Here is a 26,649-nt window from a genome sequence, read left to right as displayed (position 1 = left end):
AAATTCAACACTTTTCTGGTGCTAGCGTGTAAAATAATTATAATTCAATAACCCGTCCGCACGTAGCTGGAATATCCCCTTAGGCTACTAGTGAATAGGTAGGTTACAATATCTTACAGAATTGTTCAGCAGAGCAGCCATTCTTCGATCGATAGTTTCGCCATCCTTTTCTCGAATCATCAAATATAATTTTTCCACGTCAGTATCGTATAATAACTTCTCAACCAGCACCTGAATTATGTTTAACATTTCAAATGTTAATAAATAATAAGATTATTTTTCATTTTAAAACCCAAGGTCACTTCTTGCTTTGTTAATACAGATGCATTCCTTACCGTTAAACAATAAACAAGACGTTTTCTCACATTTATTTTTATTTTGTTTAACTTACGATTGCTGATGACGCGTTCCTACAAATACCCCTGAACGTATAATAGAAGGCGATATTGATTGACGTCATCGAGTGGCGGCAGAATATGTTGAATGGATAACTTTTGTCAGCGACTTCGTCCGCGTGGAATAGTCACGTTGGGATAACGCTGAATTTAACCCGCGTCTTCATTTACGTAGAAGGTGAAAATATTTTTGAATAATAGAATGCTAAGAAGCTATTTAAGGTACCAAAACCACGCTTTTTAACCGAATTCAAAAGAGGAGGTTCGGCCTCGATTTTTTCAATTCGGACAGAGCCTTGCCGCTGCCTACCGCATTTTGTTACACTTTTATATACGACTAACTGTACTGCTTCGCTGGGCATCTAAAATTAACATTATTATTTCTCACCCCCACAAAAATTCTCATCATTAACGCCCCCGCAACTGGTGTAGGGAGTCCAACACTCAATATTAGCCTATCCATTAAGTACATTTATTTTCTACATGGATACCAAGTTTCAAGTCAATCGTATGCACGGTTCAGTAGTTATAACGGAACATCCGTAAAACCACTGTAGATTTATATATTAGTATAGTTTTATTCTATTTGAAGCCATGTGTGAAGAAACACATTGAACATTCAAGCTGAAGGTGCGTTGGTATAGTGTGTGATGCGATGATAAAAGACATCACTGAACCGATCATAAGAACTGATAAGCCCATGGGCTATGAGTTCATTCCCCCTCTAAGAGAACGAAAATAATACTTACCTTTCCCAGAAAGCCCGTACCTCCAGTAACTAGCACTGACTTCCCACTATAAAATTCACTAATTGATTTCTTAGGTGCATTATCATGACGATCGATGTTGGCACTTGAACAAAACAAAAATAATTAATCACACGTTTCAATATCTGACTGTCAAATGTTAATCACGATCTCTCGATTCTACATTGGAATCGAAGTTTAAAGTTTAATCTTTTCAAGAGACCATTTCAAGGGGCAATCATTTTTTGAAAAGTTCATTTAAAAAAATTTAGTTTATTTGGTCGAAGCCCCAAGAAAAAGACAAAATGGTTTAAATTAGCTCCATTTCATTTTTATATATTAATTTACATTACTTACGAGCGGTAGGACGTCTTGAGTCCGCACGGGTAGGTACCACCACCCCGCCTATTTCTACCGTGAAGCAGTAATGCGTTTCGGTTTGAAGAAGGGGCAGCCATTGTAACTATTAGAACTTATATCTCAAGCTGGGTGGCGCATTTACGTCGTAAATGTCTATGGGCTCCAGTAACCACTTAACACCAGGTGGGCCGTGAGCTCATCTATACATCTAAGCAATAAAAAATCGTCAGTGACCACAGAAACTGCTATGTAATTACAACGTCTACAATATTAGTAACGTAATGACAGTTAAAATGCGAGATTAAACCATAAAATTAATTTTAATCGTGTCCAAGACTTGTGAAAATCGAAGAAAACAATAATACACTTGTCTTCACCAAACATGAGATTTGAAGGATGGTACAGCCGCTGTGCAATTCAATTTAAACTTTATTTCTACATCTCAAGGCTCATAATATAATCACTTAATATTAGATAGAGCATAATTATAGACAGCTGGTCAAACAAAGAATACCTACACATGCCGTTCGATGGTTTTATTTACGATGATCAACACATTTATGGTAGTCTGGCCACAAAATGTTTGTGTTTTTGGAACGAAGTTCCTTATGGGAGGATGCGGAGGGGTACCCTAACCGGGAAAAATCGTCCGTAACGTAAGATTTTTATTAGTAATGCACACAGTGTACGACTCAACTTTGTAATAACGTGCAAAAAAAATAACATATTTTCTTATCATTCATTGACCACGATCTAAGAGCGTTCATTTGCGCAATACACTAACTCTTATGCAAACAACCGTGAATGAAGTGTACCACAATAAGTTCTCACGTTACCGAATGACCGTGGGTTGTTGCGAAACCTCCAGTTTTATTTTCTTTATGCCTCGAATAGAACTTAAAATTAATATTTTTATAATAAGGAACTTCGTTCCTATCCGATGTCCCACGACACCACACATATTTTTTTTACTTTTTCTGTATACTGTAAACTGCCTTTTTATCTCTACCTATTCGCTGGTAGACTAAGAGGCTATTCCAGCTACCCCCGGACGTGTAGGTGAGCTCACGGGCTCAACCTAAGAGTAATTGCTAACACTAGCCCTAGCAAGAGTAGCGCTTCGCAGAATCTAGCACCGGATCGGAATCGCGACTCACTGAGAAGATTCGGCGAGAAACTCAGTAGGCTGTGTCTATGGGTTAGTTAGAAAGGTAACTGGTGCTTGAGAGTCCTCGAAGCGCCGTGAGTGAATCCGGGGGATCCGACAAGACATGTTTCGGGCGACGCCGGCTTTGCGTTGCCCCGTCGCGATCGGATAAGGAAACTGTCTTTAGACATTAAAGTCTGGTTTTGAGAAAAATGTTTTTATAGGCGGTGCATTCACAATCTCCAGCTACACGTCCATCTCAATCAATCTACAGTGGGTCTAATGGATCCTGATGCACTCTTCTTCTAAGTTTCTATGAGTCATTGAGAATCTGTCACGGTAGGTTTAGTTCTACGGATTACTTTATCTATAACTTTTCTTATAGCAAGTTACGATGAATTCGTTCATTAGTAGGTTACGAGGTATCTTCGCTATCATCCTGACGTATTATTTTAAAAAAAAGTTGCTACTTTAAGCCCCCTAACAATTTTATAGATATTATATCGAGGGGCGAAAAGCTATTTGGTTTAAGCGATATTTTTGAAACTTTACAGGAAATCCATTTATAGGTACAAATTTGGAAAAAATATTATGAAAAAAAAAGCTTTTTCAGATATTTGAATGATGTAAACATAATTTGAAGCTCTATTAAAAACATCGAATTATTGATGCTAATACCGAATAAAACGGAACTTTCGTTACAAAGATAATTGGCGAGTATTGAGTGAAATGACGCTTAAACCGAATAGCCTCTTACATACACCTCGATATAGTTCACATACTCTTTATATTTGGGTCCTTTGAATATAAAAGACGCTTCAGATAGACATCAACTTCATTTCCAAGTATTATAGAACCTTTAACACCCCCGCTCAATTCTAAAAGCAAATACCGCATTACTATTCCGTTACAGAGGTACTTACCAAATGTAACTTGTTGAAAAGTTATTCGTTAATAATTTAATATTGTTTTTGTTGAAATTCAATAAAAATTTATTTTGTAAGAACAAACCATGAGTAATTAGACCCGTCATTATCGTAATGCTGCGAACAACGAACTAGCTAAAAGATACTTTTATTATACGAACAATTATTAAAAATAAAAAGAATTGTTGTTTTGTTTGTCTAGTTCTTAATAGCGACTTTTCTCACTATACAAATTGAGAATAATTATCATCGAAGAGAATATGATTCTGAGTCACCTAATACCACTAATGCAGTCAAAGCGAGTAATTAATACAACTAATCAGAATATTATTATGTTTTATTTAAATAATCTCTTTGAAGGCACTTTTAAATCGTCATAACTTTAGCACCGATTCGTAATGCACATCTGAGGAGAATTGGCATGAAATTCTTGGTTTCTTCTTCTCAGTCGTACACTCAGAGCGGCTTTTGAGAGACTTCTCCACCTCTCTCTATTTGTGGCGGTACGTGTACATTCAGTAAGGGAACACTTCGTAGATGACTTAATCAAGTCTGTCCACCTTGTGGATGATCGGCCGCGGGAGCGTTGACCGTCTACTCTTCCTTGAACCACTAAACGTTCCAATGAGCTTTCATTACGAATGATATGTCCAAACATATTAAGGATTCGCAATTGCCCAATCGACGAAAGCCTTATTACATAAGGATTATTTTATAAGTCCCATAGTCTTGTCTAAAGTCGCTGTAAGATTCTCTTAAAAAATTATCAATTAGAAATAGGTTTAGGTATATTATTCAATTGGTTTCCCTAGCACCAAAAATATCAATGAAAATCGTCTAAAATCTAAAGCTTAATAATATAAATTCGTGTATAAATATTCCATATTCGTCAGGACACAGAAAAAGCAAATTAGCGGTAAAAAGCGAAAATATACATAAAAAAAGGGATAAATTGAACTCTGAACTGAAAAGGGATAATTGAACATTTTGTACGTCAGTAAAAAATTGGGCTATTTTTGACTATCACGCGAGCGAGACCCCGGGCATAACTATTATAAAATTACTAATACATTTTCCAATCCCAAATTAAGCGAAGTTAAATTAATTATAAAAAAAAATATGTGTGTGTGCACAGTCTGCACAGTGCAAGTCACACACAGTACACACACGGTAGAAGTGAAACTTTTAATAAGTAAAAATAATCGCAATGGAGCAGTCTCACCCTGGAGGAACGGCCTGCATGATCACGGTATCTCTACGTCAGATTAGTATAATATAGCGAGAGAAATACGAGAATGTCTATAACTGTGTAACATCTCGTCACCGCGATTCAGGAATTGTTGAATATACGTGCAGCGATATCTGTTGATAACAAACTAAATAGAAATAATTGTAAATCATCTTTTATAGTATGAGGTAGCGCCCTCTGTGAATTGATATTTTAACTGCACATATAATGTGTTCTACCTCATTCTCTCGCCGGCTGAATCCTGTACATTTATGTGTTTGTTCTATGGACTAATTTTTTCGTTTCATCGAGTTTGAAATCACAGCGAATCTAAAGAAGTTTCACTTCAAAAAGTAATACATGAGTGATCCAATTTTACCTTAAGTGTACCGCTCTTTTGTCAAGAGTTCACGACTTGTGCCTCCTACTACGCAATCGCTTGACAACCCCAGAAATGCATCGTGTCAAATCGAACAATTGCCTATGACTCTCTTCAAATCCCTCCAAGAAGTATTGGTTATAGCCGTAGAGGGAAGATTCTGCGGGTGCGAACCGAAGCAGAGCCTACGCGGGAAGAATTATTTTCTTCCTTTTTTTTCCTACCTAAGCTGATGATCTTGTGAGACCATATTCTCTCTACTGCCTGGAATCACTGCATTAATTGACAGTGCGTTTCAAGAGATCTTTTTTACCACGTACTATCCGGCTTTGGAATGGACTTCACTTCTCTCCACTACCTGGAGTCGCTGCGTTCATCAACAGTGCGTTTCAAGAGATCTTTTTTCCACGGTGTTTCCCGAGCGCTATGACATGTCCTTCTTCAAGCGAAGCTTGTGGAGAGTACTTAACGGCAGGCAGCGGCTTGGCTCTGGCCCTGGCGTTTCTCAAGCCCATGGGCGACGGTAACCACACGGTATGCTCGTCCGCCTACAGAGGCAATAAAAAAAATATCATTTCGTAATAAAATCACGCAAATGAAAAGTTTGTTTTTCGTTGTTTGGAACTGAACTTGTGCAATTTTATATAAACTTTCAAAATAAACTTAAATGTTTGTATGACTGTGGCTTCACTCTTCTATGTGCTTTCAGGTAAGCTATTCCCTACAAGACATGCGCTGCATCACGGTGAGCGCTAACGAAGCGAAGTCCATCCGCAGAGTTTCAGGATCTTGCAGTGGAGACTCCGTCACTCTCAGTGTTACACCCACGAGATCCTATCAGTTTTTTTTGTTATTGCTTAGATGGGTGGATGAGCTCACAGCCCACCTGGTGTTAAGTGGTTACTGGAGCCCATAGACATCCACAACGTAAATGCGCCACCCACCTTGAGATATAAGTTCTAAGGGCTCAAGTATAGTTACAGTTTACTGTGAAATTATATAGTTAAATTAAACGATATGAAATTTCTCATTGTTTTTTATTTATTTAAAATTCTTAAGCGATCGGTTTGAATCTGGTATAGATTCATTGCACAGAATAAGACCCCAACTTATAAGTACTGCTACCAGTATTTTAATGCTATTTAAATTTATAAGCTCTGCTATAGCCACCTCCAAAAATAGAAATAGAGCTTTTTTTTAATAAGAGTACATATTGGTATATAATTTCAGGTGTAGACTTTGTTGTTCGTCAATTTATGGGAAATTTATCTCTAAGAGTAGTCTTCTATCTTTGTAAAGTTGTTTCTTCCACATAGCATTTAGACACCAAATAAGGCTTTACACTTTACAGGTTATCTTACTAAAGAACTTGTGATGTTGGAAGATGATTAATGAATATGGCATTTATATACACTATTATTATATTGTATAACAATAACAGATGTTTAACTATCTTAAAGTTCAATCTCGGGAAAGTGTTTTTTCAAGAGAAGCCCATTATCAATTACAAATAATGAAATAGTTATAGTGTTTACTTTTTCTCTGAGAAGAAACGCTGTAAGCTGCGCTATTTCGTCCAGATCAATCATTTTACTAAGAGCATTGCCTTTTATCAAATTGCTCAAGAATTTCGCTTTATCTTCATCATTTATATCTATCGAATCTATAAAACTAGTTCTCACTGGGCCCGGGGCAATAAGATTAACTCAGACATTCTTACTAGCCAGCTCTAACGCCAAAATTTCGTAAAATGATGTAATGCAGCTTTGGAAAAACAGTAAGAAAAAGTCTCAGATATTATCGGGGCGATACCTCACCTCCAACACTTCCAATATTAATAATGGATCCTTCACTTGCAACCAAATATGGCAAAAAGATGAACCAAATGCACAATGGATCGAATATTGATGGACACAACTTCATCGAACATTTCAATCGCTTCATTGGACAAAATAGTGATGAATTTGGCTACACCAGCATAATTCACAAGCACGTTTAATTTCCTAAAATTTTTTATTGTCCTTTTAATGATCATTCCGGTGTATCCGGGCCAAGCGAGGGAGACAGGGCTGCGTTTTCTTCGTGGCCTTGGACCACCTCTCCAAGGGTGACCTCGCCCGGCTGTATTCAGTGAATGAACTGATGTACTTGCCGGGGGTGACGGTTGAGGGATGGCGTCCAAACCGAGGACCTGCGCAGTGTCACCGCTGCCAGGCCTTCGGTCACGCGTCCACCAATTGTCACCGTGCGGTCCGCTGCGTTCGATGTGCCGGCGAGCACATTGTGGCGGACTGCCCGAGGCCAAGGGATGGCCCATTATCCTGTGCAAATTGCGGGAAGGACCACGCCGCCATCGATCGGCGGTGTGTGGTCTACCGCAAGAGGGCCAGGATGATGGGAGTAACCATCCCCCCTCCTGCACCACCGGTGCCTCGGCCCAGGAATGTCCCGGCTCCAGTCGCTCCAGTCGCACCTGTTCCCATCCCTAAGGGAAAGGGGAAGGGGAAAGGGAAATCTTCCCAAACCCCAGCCCCTCCCCCTCCTAGTACCATTCCGTCTGTCTCGGTAGTGGAGGCAGCGCCGTCAGCGACCACGCTGATGGCGCAGGCCAACCCACCGCGACAGACCAAAACGTCCAACCCCACTCCTCGTGGCCGAGCCCAAATTATAGCTGTCACCACAGCCCACGACACTCGCCAGACAGCCGGCTCAGCCCCTAAATCAAAAAAAAATAAAATTAAAAATAAAAAAAAAGGAGAGGAAGAAGCTCTTGAAGAAAATGGCGAGAGAGAGCAGTGCCAGAAACATGGAAGTGGACCAACAACTTCATGAGGCCATGGAAGCCAACGTAACTGCCGACCCTAACCCTCCACAACTGGAGGGACAAACATTGCCCCAAACATTGCCTCAAGCTCAACCTGAGCCGTTGGGCAATACTCTGCCCCCTCTTCCCCCCCGCCCTCAGCGCGAGCAGCGCAGCGGTCGGCAGGCCTCACAACCTGCCGGCTTTGCTGCATGGCTTCTCGCGCTCTGGGAGAAATTGTCCGAGGTGGTCTCCGGAGTGATCCGTGAGATCGCCTCGGGAGCCAGCCCTTTCGGGGCTCTCTTGTCGGGGTTCTACCGAATGATTGCGCAGTTCAATGGCTAGCCAGGAACTGCGCATCATTTATTGGAACCCCGGCGGGGTAAAACCCCGCAAGAATGAGCTCTTGGTTCTCGCCCGGGAGTACAACCCTGAGGTTGTGCTCCTGGGCGAGACCAAGCTACGTCCTCGGGATGTGTTCAGGATTCCAAACTACTTCATGTACCGACGTGACGAGGTGAGTCCTGCCGGGACGCCGTTCAGGGGCACTGCGGCGCTCGTCAGGCGAGACGTGGTGCATGATCAGTTGGATTTGCTGGCCTTCACATCGACAAGGTCGATCGGTGTGAGGATCCACACCTCGGGGGGAGATATGCGGGTTTATGCCGCGTATAGACCCCCGGGGCCTGATTTCCACCCCGGGGACATAAGACGGGTCCTGAATTGCGACAGCCGCCCAGCTCTGCTGGTCGGGGACCTCAACGCGAAGCACGTCGCGTGGGGCTCCCGACTTAACTCAGCGGTGGGCAGGCGGCTGTTAGAAGATGCCGATAGGGGCGACTACTCTGTGGTCGGCCCCGACGAACCCACGCACATTCCGACCGCCGCGCAACTCCAGCCCGACGTGTTGGATGTGTGCGTTCATAAGGGGCTACGGTGCCCCTTAACTATTGAGGCACTGTACGACCTGGGTACCCCCCATCTCCCTATCCTGGTTACACTGGGAATGGGGCTTACCCGGGTTGCGACCTCGCCCCTACGACCGAAGGTCGACTGGGAGCTCTTTAAGAGACGCCTAGTCGACCTTCCCGTAATTCAGGACCCCAACACCCCTGAGGGGGTCGACGACGCGGCAGTCCGCCTTGTCGACTCCATCAGGGGAGCGATCGACCAGGCGACGACTCTTGTGCCCAGCGGCGGGCCCAGAGGTATACTCCCGGCCCATCTGAAAGCGATTATTCGCCGGAAGAGGGGCCTGAGGAGGCTCTGGGCGACAACTCGTTGTCCCAGGATCAAGCGCGAGCTTAATGAGCTGGAAGCGGAGTTGGCGGCGAAGATTAGCTCCTATCGGGGCTATGCGTGGGAGGAACGGATCGAGGAGGCCCGTGAGGACCCCTCGTCCGTGTCCCTCCACCGACTTTGCCGCCAGCTCTCAAATCGGCCTGCCCCGACTTGTCCACTCGTGGACGAGAGGGGCAACCGATGCTTCTCGGCTCAGGCCCGCGCCGATGTCCTGGCCGTAATGCTGGAGCGGCAGTTCGCTCCAAATAACTCTGCACCCTCAGAGGCCGCATTCCACCAATCGGTGGAAGAGAGCGTAGCAAGCCTACTCTCCTCCCCGGTGCCACCGTTGGGAGACGGTGATTTCATCACTCCCAGTGAATTGCGCCTCTCCATCAAGCGGATGAAGAGGCGCAAGGCGCCGGGCGAGGACGGTATTCCCTCCCTCGCATTTTTCCACTTCCCCGAAACGGTCGTGTCATTCATGACACGAATGTTCAATTCCATTCTGTCCACAGGACACTTCCCGGGAATTTGGAAATTGGGCAAGGTTATTGCCCTGCCCAAACCCGGCAAGGATAGGAGAAATCCCTCCAGCTATCGTCCGATCACTCTGCTGTCGCATATGGGCAAGTTGTTCGAGCGGCTGCTGCTGAGAAGGGTGTCGCCGCACATCCTTCTCAGACCCGAGCAATTCGGGTTTCGCAGCGGTCACTCGACAACGCTGCAATTGGTCCGCGTTATGCACCACTTGGCGGATCGGTCCAACGCGCGCCAGTACACGGCCGCAGTCTTTCTCGATATCGAGAAGGCCTTCGACCGTGTCTGGCATGCGGGACTGATCTACAAGCTGTTGCAGAACACGGACCTCCAGCACGCCTATGTGCGACTGCTGGGGTCGTACCTGGAGGGAAGATCCTTCCTTGTCGCGGTCGAGGGCGCAAAGTCGTCGGTGCGCCCAGTCACGGCCGGAGTTCCCCAGGGAAGCGTCCTGGCACCAGTCCTCTACGCTCTCTACACCAACGACATTCCCACGCTTGAGGGCAACCTCCAAGCGTGGGAAGCCGACGTGAAGTTGGCGCTGTTTGCCGACGACAGCGCCTACTTCTCGTCCTCTAATTTCCCCTCTGCGGCCATTTCGAGGATGCAGAGGCTGTTGGACCTACTGCCCCAGTGGCTGGACCGATGGAGGGTCGCGGTCAACGTGGGGAAGACCGCGGCTATCCTCTTCGGTCCGGTCCGCACAAGAGCCGTCCCAGGACAGCTCAGTCTCCGTGGAGTCAATGTCGAGTTTAGGCCCAGTGTCCGATACCTGGGAGTCAATATCGACCGGAGTTTGAGGATGACCGCCCACGCCAAGTCGGCGTTGGCGGCCGCCCGCTATGCGAGGTTTCTCCTCCGGCCGGTGTTGGCCTCCAGGTTGCCGACCAGGACTAGACTCGGCATTTACAAGACGTATGTCCGTTCCCGTATCACGTACGCAGCTGCAGCCTGGTATCACCTCATCCCGCAGATCATGCGGGTGAAGTTACAGGCCCAGCAGAATCTGGCTCTTCGCACGATAGTCGGAGCAGGGCGTTACGTCAGAAATGACGTAATCGCCCGGGATCTAGATGTGGAGTCGCTCGAGGAGTTCATTCGGAGGCTAGCTCGTAATATGTACGAGCGGGCTGACGGTGGACCCCACGAGCATCTCCACAATATAGCTCCCTTGCACGCCAGACCACCTGATGGTCAGGCGCTACCAAGGGAGCTACTGGAACCCCCGGCTATGGTAAGATAGTCGGCTTAACCGGAGTGATATGGGAGTGCTCATAATGAGTGCCCCCATGGGACTGAGCTGTCCACACTCTTCATCTCCCCCCACACTGTTGGGGTGCCCCCCTATGGGGACCCATTTCTACCGCCCGTTTGGGTGGACCACTCCCCCTTAAGGGGAGTGATTTACGTTGGTCCCTCCCCGCGACGGTCTTCCCCTTCTGGGGAGCCCTTAGCGGGTGAGCGCCAAACTAGTGCCGCGGCTCCCCCTCTGACTTGTAGAGGTGGGGCCGCGGCATGGGGCCGGTGGCGGGCCCCACGGTGCTGACTGTTGTCCCGCTTTGTATATATTGTAAATAGTAGTAGTTAATAGTTAGTTTTAGGTTAGTTGTAGTTAGTTGTAGTTAGTGAGTAAGGGAAAAAAAAAAAAAAAATTAAAAAAAAATATATATATATATGTATATATATTCAAGCAGAGGACAGCAGCCGGCGCTGGGGTGCGTCGTCCGCGGGCATCGTTCCACCAGCAATCATCAAGCCCATCGTTATAATATATATATATATATTTTTGTCGATGCGGGTGTGCCGAGCACGCTACGAACAGCCTCCCCTAATCCCGTCTTGCAATAATTTCACCCCTGCCCTGTGTGGCAGGGAGCTCCGTCCCGGGTAGTGGGGTTTGCCCCGAGGCCCGTTCCGTGCCCCCGAAAGGGGGTACGACGACCCTTCTTGTCTTGTCTTGTCTTGTTAATGATCATTCTTCTATCATCGTCTTTAGTCATATTTGCTCTGATTACCAATGGCCTTGTACCAACTAGTTCACATCTTGCTGTTATTAACTTCAGTTTATGTTCTCTTCTGCCAATTATAACAACTTTTGCTTCTTGAGATACTAATTCTGCAGCAATAGCTTCTCCAATACCCGAACTGCTTCCAGTCACAATGACCACTTTATTCTTTAGACAATTTTCCATTGTATTCGTAAATGATAATATAAATTACATAATATGATATATACACTTATTTGATCCGTACCATTGACAGTATAGAATTGATAAACGATTAGATTACAATCTAATGAAATTATTATAACACACATGAATGAATGACAAAGATGATGAGATGAAGTTTTTTTTTCAGAAACGAAATCCAAAAATTTTAAGGTTTATTTGGCCCCACTTTTCCCTGGCAAAAATAGTTTTCGATGCCCTTTTGATAGTCTTCTAAGTATTTTCTCCAGTGAATGTTAACGGGATCACAGGGAAACTTTTTTTGATCATCCAATGATAGAGATCTAAAGAGTTTCCTAGTATTTTCGCATTCAATTACCCATGAATTGTTCAGAAAAAAACTCAGTGCTTCCCTTACATTTATTACTTTCTTCTGTATTTTTGTATACCTGGGAATGCAAAATCGAATTAAACTATATTTAAGCGTCCGATCGAATCTGCAGTGTGTCCTAAAGTTCGATGAGGTCCAAATTAAATTTGTTCTTATTTAATTGGACACTTATACGATACGAAAAAATTAATCTAACGTCGTTTAATGTTTTCCAGACCAATACGTTCCCTTAAAGAGGAAAATATCTGGCATAACAGTATTTGAAAACTCAAATAAAGGCTTCATTTCAAAGTGGATTATGGCGTTTACGCATTATCCAATATCTCTATCCAATCCAGATTAAACCAATATCTCTATCGTTCACCCACTAATTACATATAGCCTATATAACGATGAGCGGTTTCTCGCCTGGAACTCTTAAAAAATATTGAGAAATATATTTACTTTGGACTTCTTCCAGTAACCCACAGCCAACCGTCCGCTATTTTTGCAGGAATTAACTGCAGAAACATCGTATAAAGTGAGAATAGTAGCTTTGACTGTGTGTATAACACAAATGGATATGGCCAATCATCTGAAACAAATGAAATGTCTAAATTCCTCTCACCGTTGTTCTTCTAGATGGAGAAGATGCTATATAAGCAGCAGGTCCAGCCTAATCTGAACTCTCACTGGGAATTCGTCAAGGTAGATATTATTAAAGAGTCAATTTATTCTTAGCACCTAATTTGGGATTCAGCATACGATCCACATGCTAATACGTGTAATATTCTATTTAAATGTAAAAACATAATCTTTCTTTATTAACGGTTAATTTTACTGCTCGTGATACTGCCGTACCAGGGGCTTTGAATCAAATTGATTCTACGACGTGAACTCCTAGATTTTATCAAGATGGCGGCAAACAAGTTGCGATTTCTATATTTGGTAAACAGAATGATTTGGTCCAAGATTGAATTAATTTATAGTCCAAGATTGAATGTTTTATATCTAGACCTAAGTATCAGAAACTTACTCAATTTATTCTTAACTGTAACTTCTATCATGCGCTTATGTGCATCTTCCCAGGTTATTGGATTCGCTCCTGTGGTACAACTGTTGAATACCGCGACATCGACACAACTGAAAATCAAATGGACCGATAGAAATAGAAAATAATAACTAATAAAGAATTAGATTGATAATAATTAACTGCTGTTAAATGCCTCGAACCAAGAGACATGCGGTGTGCGAGTGATCAAATGTCGCAACTAGTGTAGTAGCCTATCAAACACTATATTTCCCGATACCCTAGATGCTTAGGGTACTAAGAACAGCGGAGTATACTCTAGTGCACTATATTACGCCATATCGTTATTTATATTTGTATCAAATAACTATTATTACATATTTTACCCGTTACGCGTTACATGCAATAAAGATTCTTCCCTGTCATATGGTATTTAATGGAGTCACCACAACTGTGAAGTCTTATAATTGTATGGCGATTCCAACTCTGGTAACAGCAAAAACCGGATTACCTGTCGTTTCTCGCTCCCGCAACGATACAGAGGTTCGCGACATAGTCCACTGGTATCATGTCAACTAAGAATTCTCTTCGAATGAAGCACGAACGATCCCATCCACGAGATACGTTGTATAAGAGACGCGCCGGTCCGTACCAGTTGTCTAACCACCCAGGTAAAGGCTCGTCGGCTTTCGAAGTAACTAGACAAGAGAATCTATTGATTGATAATTGAACTTGATTCTTGAGACTACTTCAATGCCCGGCAGTGCAGTAGTTACCGTAGTCCATAGATATCACAACGTGAATGCCATCACTTATCTTGAAGCATGAGGCTTAAGTCGCAATTGGGTATAACGGCTGACCGAACCCTTCGAACGGGAACGGCATTACTGCTTTATGGCAGAAATAGGCAGGGTGGCGTTACCTACCCCTGCGGACTCACAAGAAGCTCTACCACCAGTAAAAATGGTGCCTCGCCGCGCGGTCTCACAAGGCGCCTTTCCACGATTTATTATGTATCTTATAATTGTTTTATGATGGATATTATTAAACGATGCTATGCTTCCTTCGTGAAAGTCCTTCGTGAATATCTATTAAATTACTGTTAAGCGCTGGGGTTCGAGATAAATAAAGCTTTCACAAATTACAAATTAAAACTCTATTTAACTCTTAAAACACTTAAGGGACACTTCACAATTTGCAATTCACTTTTCCACTTCGCTTCATATAATCCGTTCGCTGCTTCGTTTTGAGGACAACAGATTACTAGCTGCCTTCGTGTCATCTCTGCAACGCTTTGACATGACAAGTCTACAATTATCAAGAGCATTCCCGGTAGTATTGTCATTTCGATATATCTTTCCACTATTTGATAATAGATGGCGTTATACTACTCGAGCCCTCTCGATACTAGTTCTTTACTAGATATTACTAGTTCTTTTGATTTTCTTTTCTGCTATTTGATGACAGATAGCATTACTCTTACCGGCTTGACACTACGTATATCATTGGAAAAAAAGGATTTACCTGTATGCGGAATTTGAGCACCGAACGTTTTATCCTTTAGGCCACGACGACTTTCAATTAATTCGACTTCAGATAGAATTATAAATATTGAAATATCTATTTAAAACTTACTCATAGATGGTCTAACTATGCATGTCGGTATTGTGCCATGGTTTTCAGCCACAAAGTTCTCCGTCAACGCTTTACCATAAGCGTATGTATTACAACGTTGCTCTGCAAGTAAAGTAATATTGTTTATTGATATGAACAAGCATTTTTTTGTGCAGTTTGTGTTTTATTACGATTAAAGATCGGCTCAGGTCATTGAGTTACTGCTACTGTTGTTCTTTTCGTAATCGGGCGAATGAGCTAATTTCTTCTCTAGCCTTATGAGACTGATGGAGTCTATACATATGACTGACTCGGTGGTGCAATAGTTAGCGCCTCTGACGTTTGCGCAGAGACTCGTGGCTTCAATATCCACATCGGGCAAACATTCGTAAAAGTATATAATAATATGTCAGTACATACTGACAGACGGACTGACAAGTCTCTGGTACCCATAACACAGTGAATTCTAATTTGGGGTCGGATGAAACATGCATTATTTGTTCCCAGCTATTTGTTATTATTATTGCAAATGGTAAGTATAGTCCGTTTATGTCTGCAATAGCTGCTCAAGTCACGGACCGTCCGAGGTTCACGGAAAGCTTAGCAGTTGGATGAGGAGTGCTAAGCCTATTCGATGGATCCGAGGCGGAGGCGCGTGCCTCTGGGGCGATGCATGGGGTAGCTGAACGCCTCACTACCCCGTGCAGGAGACGAGGCCTGGACAGACCGGGCCAGCACTGGTGTGAGGCTGCGGAAGAATTTCGATTCCCGCGGCCCTGCACGCACGTGTGGGGAGACACAGGGATGGTTTTCGCCGGTAGGAGTCCGGCACGCCCCTCCGCCTTTCCCCAGGCGGAGGTAGTCCATGAGGATTTCCCGCCGAAAAAAAAAAGAGTGGTATTAATTATGAGGTATCAAAATGTAAACAACAACGTCTTATTAAGGTCTCGTCACCACACATATCACTCAAAACAGTATAAATCACGACAGGCGAACTAGCAATGGATACATTCTTTATGTTTAAAGCAAGTTGGAGTTCGACCTTTCAACCGTAAAAAAGTTAACGCCGAATGTCTAGTGGCGGGTTAATTAATTAGTCTATTAGCCAAACTCAAATAAAACTTCAGCGGCCTCGAAGAACTAAATGTCTTCCAAAAGCACTGCCGTGGGGGGACGCAGGATCCCACCATATTGTATTTTACCAAGAAAGCCTCATGAGGCCACGACTCAGCATTGAGGATTATCGACGCAAGGAGGACGGCAGCAATAAGGAGCTGAATAAGTATAAATTCCGTCTGTCTCTGCTCATGGTCGTAACGCAGATCTCCACTCTCACTCGTATAGGCTGCCAACGACAAGTGTCTACGTGACTGAAGAAGACATGGTGCGACGTCTTTTATTTCAATAAAAATAATCTAAATGCTAAAAAAAATATTGTATATGCAGTAGCTGAGGAGGGCCAAAGACCGGGCTCAGTGGTGTAGATTGAGAGAGGCCTATGTCCAGCAGTAGACGACTGTGGGCTGATGATTACGATGCAATAATTTAATAAGCAGACTGTACACCTATTATTAGTTCCTACAGAAATAAATATCCAAGACAGACTCACGAAAAAATTTCTTTGTTTCCTCTTTGTCGTTGTCGTACTTCGATATGAAGGTCTCTAGTTCTTTGTGATTAGCCGGCGGCGGGTACAAGGTCTCCTTAACTATCTTCCCTCCATCAAGCGCTTGTGCATATACAGAGGAAACATGTACGAAGGACTAAAAAAAATAATTTCAAACTTGTCCAAAACAAAATCAAATGTTGAAGACTATTATATTGCATTCGATTTTGCCCGAATAAAAATAATCTGCAGAGTTCGATGGTTCATGAACGATATGGCGTGAGATAGCATAAAGTAAATCCATGGTTAAAAAAAAATTGGGTCTCAATTCTGAAGTTGATATTTTTGCAGTTTTGTTTCCCTTTACCCTAACTAGTCCGATCACATTATTGTACATTTGAGTATTTTAGGCTCAAATTTCGAAAAATATTATAACATTCTCAAAAGCTTGCCTACAAAAATCATTCAGGAGCTTCGAAAAATGTACAATTATTGTCTCAATTGACAACTGTTTCAGAGGGCTTTCAAATTAATTGTTTTAATTTGAATATTGGCATGGAATTAAAATGAAAAAATGTATAATTATTAAAAGGATTAAAAACTTTAAAACTTTAAGTATCAGACAAGACGCACCCTCAAACATCGTCCTCACTTAACTTTCTGTATAATAAAAGGCGATTTCGGAGCGAAACACCTAAATAAATAGCATACCTATATTTATTAACAGAAAAATACTCACTTCAATCTTTTGCATTTGCCGTAATAACTTAAGTACCCTCTTCGTCCCCTCATAGTTGTAATTCAAGGTAACAGACATAGGTTCTTTGAACATTACACTGGCGGCCACGTGAAGTACCACCGAAACCTGAAATATTACACGATCAGACGCCGAAGCGAAAGGCCCGTGCATTGGCATATGAGGATTTAAAAAAAGGGAAATAGGACAAACTCTACTGCCTACTTGGCGATATCAATGACCTTATAAGTAAATAAAACGTAATTTTGGCCACATTGACGACTCTACACATTTCCAGGAACACAATATTACAGAATAGAGCGTAGAGATCTGTACAATAAAATAAAAATAATAACAAGATTATCCCAGCTGATAAACAAAACAAGGCGATATTTGTCGAGAATAAGTAATAATAATATTAATAGCAACAACAGAGGAATAAGTGTGAAAGTAGTCCCGGTAGTCAAAAAATTTAAGAGCGGTTAGCGTGGTGTGGACATGCGACGCATAGAGAGAAGATGCATGTGACTAGGAGATGTATGGAAATAGTAGTGCAAGGTAGAAGGGGAAGAGGCCGACCGAGGAAGACATGGAGTGTGTGAATGACGATATGAGAGAGAGAGGAGTGAGTGTTGAGATGACGGCTGATAGAAGAGAATGAAAGAGAAAAATTAGCTGTGCCGACCCCGCCTAGTGGGATAAGGTGGGGAAAAAAAGAAGAAGAATAATAATAACAATGTAAATGTACGCTCTTTTCTTAGCTCATGCATATAAATTTAATATTAATAAGATTTTAAGTTAATATAGTATAAATAATAATAAGTACCTACCTCTGAGGTTAACGTTTTAATGTCTTGTGTTTTCATGGCCAAGTCGGTTTGTGTGACGTCGCCGTATATAGGCACTATTTTGTTTACTGCGGACGGCTTCAAGACTTTTAACCTTTCAAAAATCTGAAAGGGCAAATTTCAAAAATATCAATGCGGCTGAATTTTATTTATATGCAGACAGATGCGTGCATGTGTTTGTAGTTCTTTTGACGTTCAACAAGTATGTACTTTCATTTATGTTGAATAAAAATTTTTTGATTTTGATTTTTTGATTTTACTTTTTTTTATATTTACTTGTATACGAAAAATATATTATATATTACGGTAATTCTTATTATAGTGCACCGAACCCTTAAAACAAAAAGCATCACGAACAAACAGAGAAGAAATTCAACAATTTTATGGTGCTACCGAGTAAAATCATTATAATCCAAAAAAAATTTTAGGATAATTAATTTATTAGAATAATTAATTAGGATTAATTAGAATTAATGCAATTAGAATAATTAATTAGAATTAAATTATAATATTTTATTCCAAAATTTTAGAAGTCGTCGTGGTCTAAAAGAATAGACCTCCGGTGCATTCGTGTTGAGCGATGCACCGGTGTTCGAATCTCAGGCAGGTACCAATCTTTCTAATGAAAGAATAGTTTGGGGAAAAGTCTTTTCGCATTATAGTATGTTTGAACTTGTAATAAAATCTCTTTGGCTATACTATGTGTATCTGGCTGGTTTTGGTCTCTTCAGAATTCTTTGGGCAGTGTCAAGTTAACATCACGAGAGGACTGCCAAAATCAATTGTCGCGGTATTTTGATCAGAAGCCCCAAAATTTCTATAGAAATAGATTCATGTCCTTACCTACAAGATGGCAAAAAGTTATCGAACAACAGTTATCGAAAATGGTACCTACATACTTTAGTTAAATGTATACTAGATGATGACCGAGCTTTACTCGTTTTTTTTTTTTTTATAACGCCATCTTGTTGTGTCTTTAAAGCAGTTTAGTTGCTCTCAATTAAGAAAAATAGTATTATTATTCGCCAATAGATGTCGGGAAGAGTCATAAAGTTGATTATCGATAAAATTGATTATTAAAAACACGAAAAAAAACAACATTTTCTGAAAATAAATCGTAGCTAGATCGATTTATCGCGCCTGAAATCCCCTGTATACTAAATTTTATGAAAATTTCCTAGATTCAGATTATATATAAATATGTTGTGAATTTTCTTAAAAAATGCGAAGAAACTTTTCCCCCAACCTATTACGTACTCAAAAAATGTTCACGATTGACTTCCACGATGAAGGAATAACATCGTGTAATAAAAATCAAACCCGCAAAATTATAATTTGCGTAATTACTGGTGGCAGGACCTCTTGTGAGTCCGCACGGGTAGGTACCACCACCCTGCCTATTTCTGCCGTGAAGCAGTAATGCGTTTCGGTTTGAAGGGTGGGGCAGCCATTGTAACTATACTGAGACCTTAGAACTTATATCTCAAAGTGGATGGCGCATATTTACGTTGTCGATGTCTATAGGCTCCAGAACCACTTAATAACAGGTGGCCTGTGTGCTGTTCCACCCGTTTAGGCAATAAAAAAAATAAAAAAATAAAAAATCCAATAACCCGTCCGCACGTAACTGGAATATCCCCTTAGGCTACTAGTGAATAGGTAGGATACAATATCTTACAGAATTGTTCAGCAGAGCAGCCATTCTTCGATCGATAGTTTCGCCATCTTTTTCTCGAATCATCAAATATAATTTTTCCACGTCAGTATCGTATAATAACTTCTCAACCAGCACCTGAATTATGTTTAACATTTCAAATTTTAATCAATAATAATTGTATTTTTCATTTTAAAACGTTCACTGCAAAAAAAGACCCCTTTGTCATGCCGCCGCAATTCCCCATACAAACTTCCAAGAGTATTGGGATACTTGGGGTCGACATTTCGAGCGATGGCCAATTTCGGAGTCATATGGAGGGCAAAGCCAAGTTGGCGTCAAAAATGCTGGGAGTCCTCAATAGAGCGAAGCGGTACTTCATGCTTGGACAAAGACTTTTGCTTTACAAAGCACAGATCCGGCCTCGCGTGGAGTACTGCTCCCACCTCTAGGCTGGGGCTCCCAAATACCAGCTACTTCCATTTGACTCCATACAGAAAAGAGCCGTTCGGACTGTCGATAATACCATTCTTACGGATCGTTTGGAACCTCTGGGTCTGCGGAGGGACTTCGGTTCCCTCTGTATTCTGTATCGTATGTTCCACGGAATAGATAAATAAGGTTGGAAAGGCCTTTGCTCTAATTTTGTATTAGAACCAGTGTCGCCGCTTCATCCCCACTATTTTAAATTCTACACATACACACACTGTGATTACAAGTATTTCGCACACAACAAAAACACCCACACATAAATCTCAGGACAGATATTCGTTCGCAAACTAGCACAAAACACCCGTAGGCATACACACTCACACACGCAAAAAGGCAATAAAAATGTTCATACACGCTAGTGCTTGATAAAATCGATATTCTTTATCGATAAATTATCTGATGAATGAATGGAGAAAATGAAACATGAAATAAATATTGAAAAAAAAAACTATTTTACTTTTATTAATTACAAATAGTCACTGTCGCTGGAATAAAACGTATTTGTTAAGCAGTTGGCGCTTGCTATTAATTGCGAATGAATTTTTCAAAACTAAGTGTATTCTGATTTTTTTTATGATAAAATCATTTTCAGTAAAATGTTTAGAGCAAATAGTACTCGTCTTTGTCTCCAGTTTCCTCTACCTGTCACGTCAATCCATTGTTCCCTGGCGTTAGGTTCTTTAGGAAACCTAAAATTTTTAATTTACTGCATAAGTCAAATAGCATTTTACTTAGATTTTAATACGTCTTAGACAATATAGTAAATATCCGTAAATTAGAGGTCTACATGTCCCTTTATATTATACCTTCACTTTAATTCAATGATAATAATTCAATAATAATAATACATATTTATTTTACTCAAAATACGTCTCACTAAGAATATACTAGGTATCATTAATTAAATATAAAATAATGCAAAAATTATCCATGTCAAATGTAAATATAGTCGAGAATTCTGTCGATGATTTTACCACATGGTCACCTCACTATCGACAAACTGCACGGCCAATCAGGGCAAAGGCCGAAATTTCAAAGATTGAAGTGTAGAGAACGCAATGCATGTAGTACATTGGAAGCTGACTTGGTCATTGCGTTCATTGGGCGAGTACACATCGCGCAATGTATGCTATTTATAACTTGCTGCAATAATATTGTTAATGTTTGGAATTTCATAATGCTCAGTATATTTTTATGTTTTAGACAAATAATATTGTAATTAAATGGTAATTTCGACTTACCGATCGAAAGATATACCTCCTCGCTCTATACTTGAGGTCTGATTTTTTGTTTTACAAGTTATAATTGCACAACACGGCACTATAAAACGGAGATCTGTTCGCCAAGTAGTCCGAAGCGCACTAAACGCGGTGAATGAAAGAATCGGTCGAGTTATGTTTGTTCTATCATAACAGTGGCACGCTTGCCCCGCCTACATTACCATTCCAACCTTATTTATCTATTCCGTGGTATGTTCCATGGGGAGCGCTCTGAGGAATTGTTCGAGATGATACCGGCATCTCGCTTCTACCATCGCACCGCCCGCCACCGGAGTTCATCCATACTACCTGGAGCCACTACGTTCATCCACAGTGCGTTTAAAGAGATCTTTTTTGCCACGTACCATCCGGCTATGGAATGAGCTCCCCTCCACGGTGTTTCCCGAGCGCTATGACATGTCCTTCTTCAAACGAGGCTAGTGGAGAGTATTAAACGGTAGGCAGCGGCTTGGCTCTGCCCCTGGCATTGCTGACGTCCATGAGCGACGGTAACCACTCACCATCAGGTGGGCCGTATGCTCGTCTACCTATATGGCAATAAAAAAAAAAAAAAGAAACCCAAGGTCACTTCTTGCTTTGTTAAAACAGATGTATTTCTTACCGGTTGAACAAGACATAAACAAGATGTTTTCCCACATTTATTTTGTTTAACTTACGATTTCTGATGACGCGCGCCTACAAATATATCTGAACGTATAATAGAAGGTGATATTGATTGACGTCATTGAGTGGCGGCAGAATAATATATGTTGAATGAATAACTTTTGTCCGCGACTTCGTCCGCGTGGAATAGTCACGTTGGGATAACACTGAATTTAACCCGTGTCTTCATTTACGTAGAAGGTGAAAATATTTTATGAATAATAGAATGCTAAGGAGCTATTTAAAGTATCAAAATCACGCTTTTTAACCGAATTCAAAAAAGGAGGTTCGACCTTGATTTGTTGGATTGCATTCGACCAACATTTTTTTGTCTAAATATGTTCACCGATTTCTCGAGAATGCTTGAAGCGATTCTGATAATTACTTTTTCTTTTGTTTGAAAGGATAGACTTCCCTTATGATCTTGTAATTATCAGGATCAGGATCTGATGATGGAATCCTGAAGAAATCAAGAAAAATCTATAATTTTCAAAGCCTATCTTGAAGTGATTTGGGTGTTTCTTGTTATTGTTCTTATTCTGTGCCGCCGCGCACCGGCCGGCCGGCGCCTTGTACATCATGCACTTGATCATTATTTTGCTGCGATGTTATTTTGAAACTGCGATATCTTCTAGGATACTCATTGAAATAAAATTACGTAAAGGGCAATTTCTTTTAAATTAAGTACATACTTGTAATGAATACCGTATTTATTTGGAACAAGTTTGGTTAGCATAAAAAAGGTTATAGTGAGCAAACCTTAAAATATAGACATAATAATATGCTGTCACGGATTTTTTATAGGACTTTTAAAGATAAACAATCTTGTCATACATTGTTTTAGCGAAAGTTTAATCGTTTCCGCAGCGCAGACAGCGGAAGCTCTCAATAGGAAAAAAAACCCGATTTTGAATTATTCTTCATTAGTGCTCCACTCGTGTTGGTCTTAACGTGATATTATATAGCCTATAGCCTTCTTCAATAAATGGGCTATCTAACACTGAAATAATTTTTCAAATCGGACCAGTTCCTAAGATTAGCGCGTTCAACCAAACAAACAAACCCTTCAGCTTTATAATATTAAGTATACCTATAAATAATAGTACGTATATAAATTCTGTGACGTATGCTGTAGACATAACTTAGAAGGTGCATTATGACGTTTAGATTAAGGTAGTTTACAAAGCGTAAATTAACTTTTAGTGGTTTCATTTTGGTAAGTTTTTACGGTTTTTTTTGGCACGATAACGTCTTATAAATCGATGAACACCGGTCGCATGCACGAAAAACCGTACACGGTCGTAAACCGATTTACAGACATTTTTTTTTAGTAATTTTTTTGTTTCATACTGTGATCACCCACTCTTACAAGTTTGTGTTAATAATAACGTTTTAGTGATGCAAGCAGACGAGCATACGGCCTGATGGTACCTGACGGTAAATGGTTACCGTCGGTCGTGGACTTCAGCAATGCCATGGACAGAGCCATGCCACTGCCTGTCTTTTAATTACGATTTATTCTATTTGAATAGCCAAACACATTGAACACTCAAGCTGAAGGTGCGTTCGTATAGTGTGTGATGCGATGATAAAAGACATCACTGAACCGATCCTAAGAACTGATAAGCCGATGGGCTATGAGTCTATTCTTTTTTTTTTTATTGCTTAGATGGGTGGACGAGCTCACAGCCCACCTGGTGTTAAGTGGTTACTGGAGCCCATAGACATCCACAACGTAAATGCGCCACCAACCTTTGAGATATAAGTTCTAAGGTCTCGAGTATAGTTACAACGGCTGCCCCACCCTTCAAACTGAAGCGCATTACTGCTTCACGGCAGAAATAGGCAAGGTGGTGGTACCCACGCGCGCGGACTCACAAGAGGTCCTACCACCAGTAAACCACCACCTCTAAGAGAACCAAAATAATACAGGGTGTCCCAAAAGAAAGTTCACATTTGTTTTGGTTATTGCGTCAACGCAACTATTCCGAGGGGCGCGGGAGATTGTCAATCGGTAGCCCGGCTCTTGGGAGTTTTGTCGCTATGGAGCATTTCTCGGGAGCGGACCGTGCGTTGTGCGTACGCGAGTTTTACAAAAACGGTAATTCGGCGACTGTAGCGCGTAGAAAATTCTGCAGCATTCGACATAATCGTCACTTGAATGATGCTCCAACCACTCGACTCATTGCTAGATGGGTCGAGAAGCTTAAAAAGACCGGTTCAACACTGGAAAAACCAACATCCGGGCGTCTCAGTTTTTTTTTTTATAGCTTAGATGAGTGGACGAGCTCACAGCCCACCTGGTGTTAAGTGGTTACTGGAGCCCATAGACACTCACAACGTAAATGCGCCACCCACCTTGAGATACAAGTTCTAAGGTCTCAAGTATAGTAACAACGGGTGCCCCACCCTTCAAAGCGAAACGCATTACTGCTTCACGGCACTTCACTTTACTTCACGGCGGACTCACAATAGGTCCTACCACCAGTATAAAGTAAGATCGTTGAGAACGGTCGAAAACGTAGACAGTGTCGCCCAGTCTATTCGGGACGATCCGAACCTTTCAATTCGGGAGCGTGCTGTGGCCTTAAACGTGCACAGATCGTCGTTATGTCGCATTTCCCATTAAGATTTAATACTGCACCCCTACCAAATTCAGTTGGTGCAAGAATTAAATCATTATACTGGTCAGAGGTCAAATTTTTCCTGGCAAATTAATCTCCATAGGTCCTCCAGGGGTGACATAAGTTGGCCTCCACGCGGTACCGATTCGACACCTATGGACTTTTGCCTGTGGGGTCATGTCAAATCCAAAGTTTGACGCCAACAAACGGACTTCCCTGGTACAATTAAAAGAAAATATCCGACACGAAATCACAGCCATCACGGAGAACGCCTGCCGAGCCGTCATAGGCAATTTTAGTGCTCGATTAAAAGAATGCTGTGAACGCAACGGCTTACACTTATATCTCTATATTATTACATCAAATCTTATATATCTCTACACTATATTCTTATATCGAACTTATATCTCAAGGTGGGTGACGTATTTACGTCGTAAATGTCTGTGGGATCCAGTAACCACTTGACACCAGGTGGGCTGTGAGCTCGTCCACCCATATAAGCATTAAAAAAAAAAAAAGAAAAAAAAAGGAAAAAAAATTTGAACGATATAATTTTTTAAAAATAAATTCCCAAACATTGTATTTTAATATGTAATAAACATTTTTTCAATAACCTCCTTACTTTTTTTTTAAATTATTGTTTTAAATATGACATTCCTTTTGAGACACCTTGTACTTACCTTTCCTAGAAAGCCCGTTCCTCCAGTAACTAATACTGATTTTCCACTATAAAATTCACTTATCGATTTCTTAGGTGCATTATCATGACGATCGATGTTGGCACTTGAACAAAACAAAAATAATTAATCACACATTTCTATATCCAGACTGTCAAATGTTAATCACGATGTCTCGATTCTACATTGGAATCGAAGTTTACATTTTCATCTTTTCTAGAGACTATTTCAAGGGGCAATAATTCTTTGAACAGTTAATTTAAAAAAATTAGTTTATTTGGTCGAAGCCCCAAGAAACAAGAAGACAAAATGGTCTAAACTAGTATCATTCCATTTTTATACATTACTTTAGAAGTCGGAAGAATGACTAATTTGCACCTACCGGTCGTAGATTGCGATAAGCTTACATGACTCTCCCACTCTTTAAGTCAAAACGCACGATTGCTTCACGTCAGAAATAGGGATTATACTCGTGCTTATCTTTTTTTTTTTTTCTTTTTTTTTTTTTATGATTGAAGGATTACTGGTGGCCCGGAGGCCTTTCCAGTTTCACCAGGACAGGTGGGCGAGCAAAGGCTCAGCCAGGAGGGGTGGGATTTGCTAACAGCTACCCGAGCGCCTCCGAAGGAGACCTAACAGCTCAAGAGCAGCTGCTTCGCGAATGAATCTACTACCGGATCGGAATCGCGACCCGCTGAGAAGATCCGGCGAGAAACTCAGCGAGCTGATTCATGGGTTAGGTTGCACGGCGAACTCTTTGTCGAGTTCGACGAGTACGGTTACCGAGGTCCCTAAGCCTGCTCCTAGAGCTGAAGGCGTCTAGTGCGAAGGTTATTGGATCTGATGGATCCGTAAGGACGTGTCTAGGGCGTCGACGGTGACTGGCTCCGGCATGATCAGGATTCGGGGAGTAGTCAGCGGCGGCTACGATAAGGCGATTATCATGACGCATAGCCTTATCGAAGTACCGTTCCGACGCTGACTTCATGTATTTCTGTATAGATTCGAGGCCCAGGTCGTCGTGTAGGTCAACGTTCCTCACGAACCACGGAGCTCCGACGGCTAACCTGCAAAAGCGGGATTGTAGAGATTGAAGGGTGTAT

General features: G+C 41.6%; 1 protein-coding gene and 1 long non-coding RNA gene across 2 annotated transcripts in view; both read right to left on the bottom strand.

Annotated features, from left to right (window-relative positions):
• Positions 1 to 26,649, bottom strand: part of LOC105842124 (putative fatty acyl-CoA reductase CG5065) — a 39,938-nt gene that overhangs the window by 9,918 nt on the left and 3,371 nt on the right. Inside the window, exons 3-13 of the mRNA XM_062671601.1 lie at positions 25,550 to 25,652; positions 19,856 to 19,969; positions 18,160 to 18,282; positions 17,333 to 17,458; positions 16,597 to 16,750; positions 15,009 to 15,110; positions 13,885 to 14,071; positions 13,380 to 13,486; positions 12,809 to 12,938; positions 1,145 to 1,247; positions 118 to 231 (exon numbers count right to left, since the gene is read on the bottom strand). Of these exons, the coding sequence (XP_062527585.1) occupies positions 118 to 231; positions 1,145 to 1,247; positions 12,809 to 12,938; positions 13,380 to 13,486; positions 13,885 to 14,071; positions 15,009 to 15,110; positions 16,597 to 16,750; positions 17,333 to 17,458; positions 18,160 to 18,282; positions 19,856 to 19,969; positions 25,550 to 25,652 (1,363 nt within the window). The remainder of the gene's footprint in view (positions 1 to 117; positions 232 to 1,144; positions 1,248 to 12,808; positions 12,939 to 13,379; positions 13,487 to 13,884; positions 14,072 to 15,008; positions 15,111 to 16,596; positions 16,751 to 17,332; positions 17,459 to 18,159; positions 18,283 to 19,855; positions 19,970 to 25,549; positions 25,653 to 26,649) is intronic.
• Positions 20,753 to 21,789, bottom strand: LOC134199813 (uncharacterized). Its single transcript, XR_009974450.1, has 2 exons — positions 21,565 to 21,789; positions 20,753 to 21,012 (listed from the first exon to the last, which is right to left on the bottom strand). It is a non-coding gene; the product is annotated as an uncharacterized LOC134199813 (long non-coding RNA).

This window comes from Bombyx mori, chromosome 12 (assembly GCF_030269925.1).
Source record: "Bombyx mori chromosome 12, ASM3026992v2".
NCBI lineage: Eukaryota > Metazoa > Arthropoda > Insecta > Lepidoptera > Bombycidae > Bombyx > Bombyx mori.
Note: the sequence above shows the minus strand (reverse complement) of the source record. Positions and strands in the feature narration are given on the sequence as shown.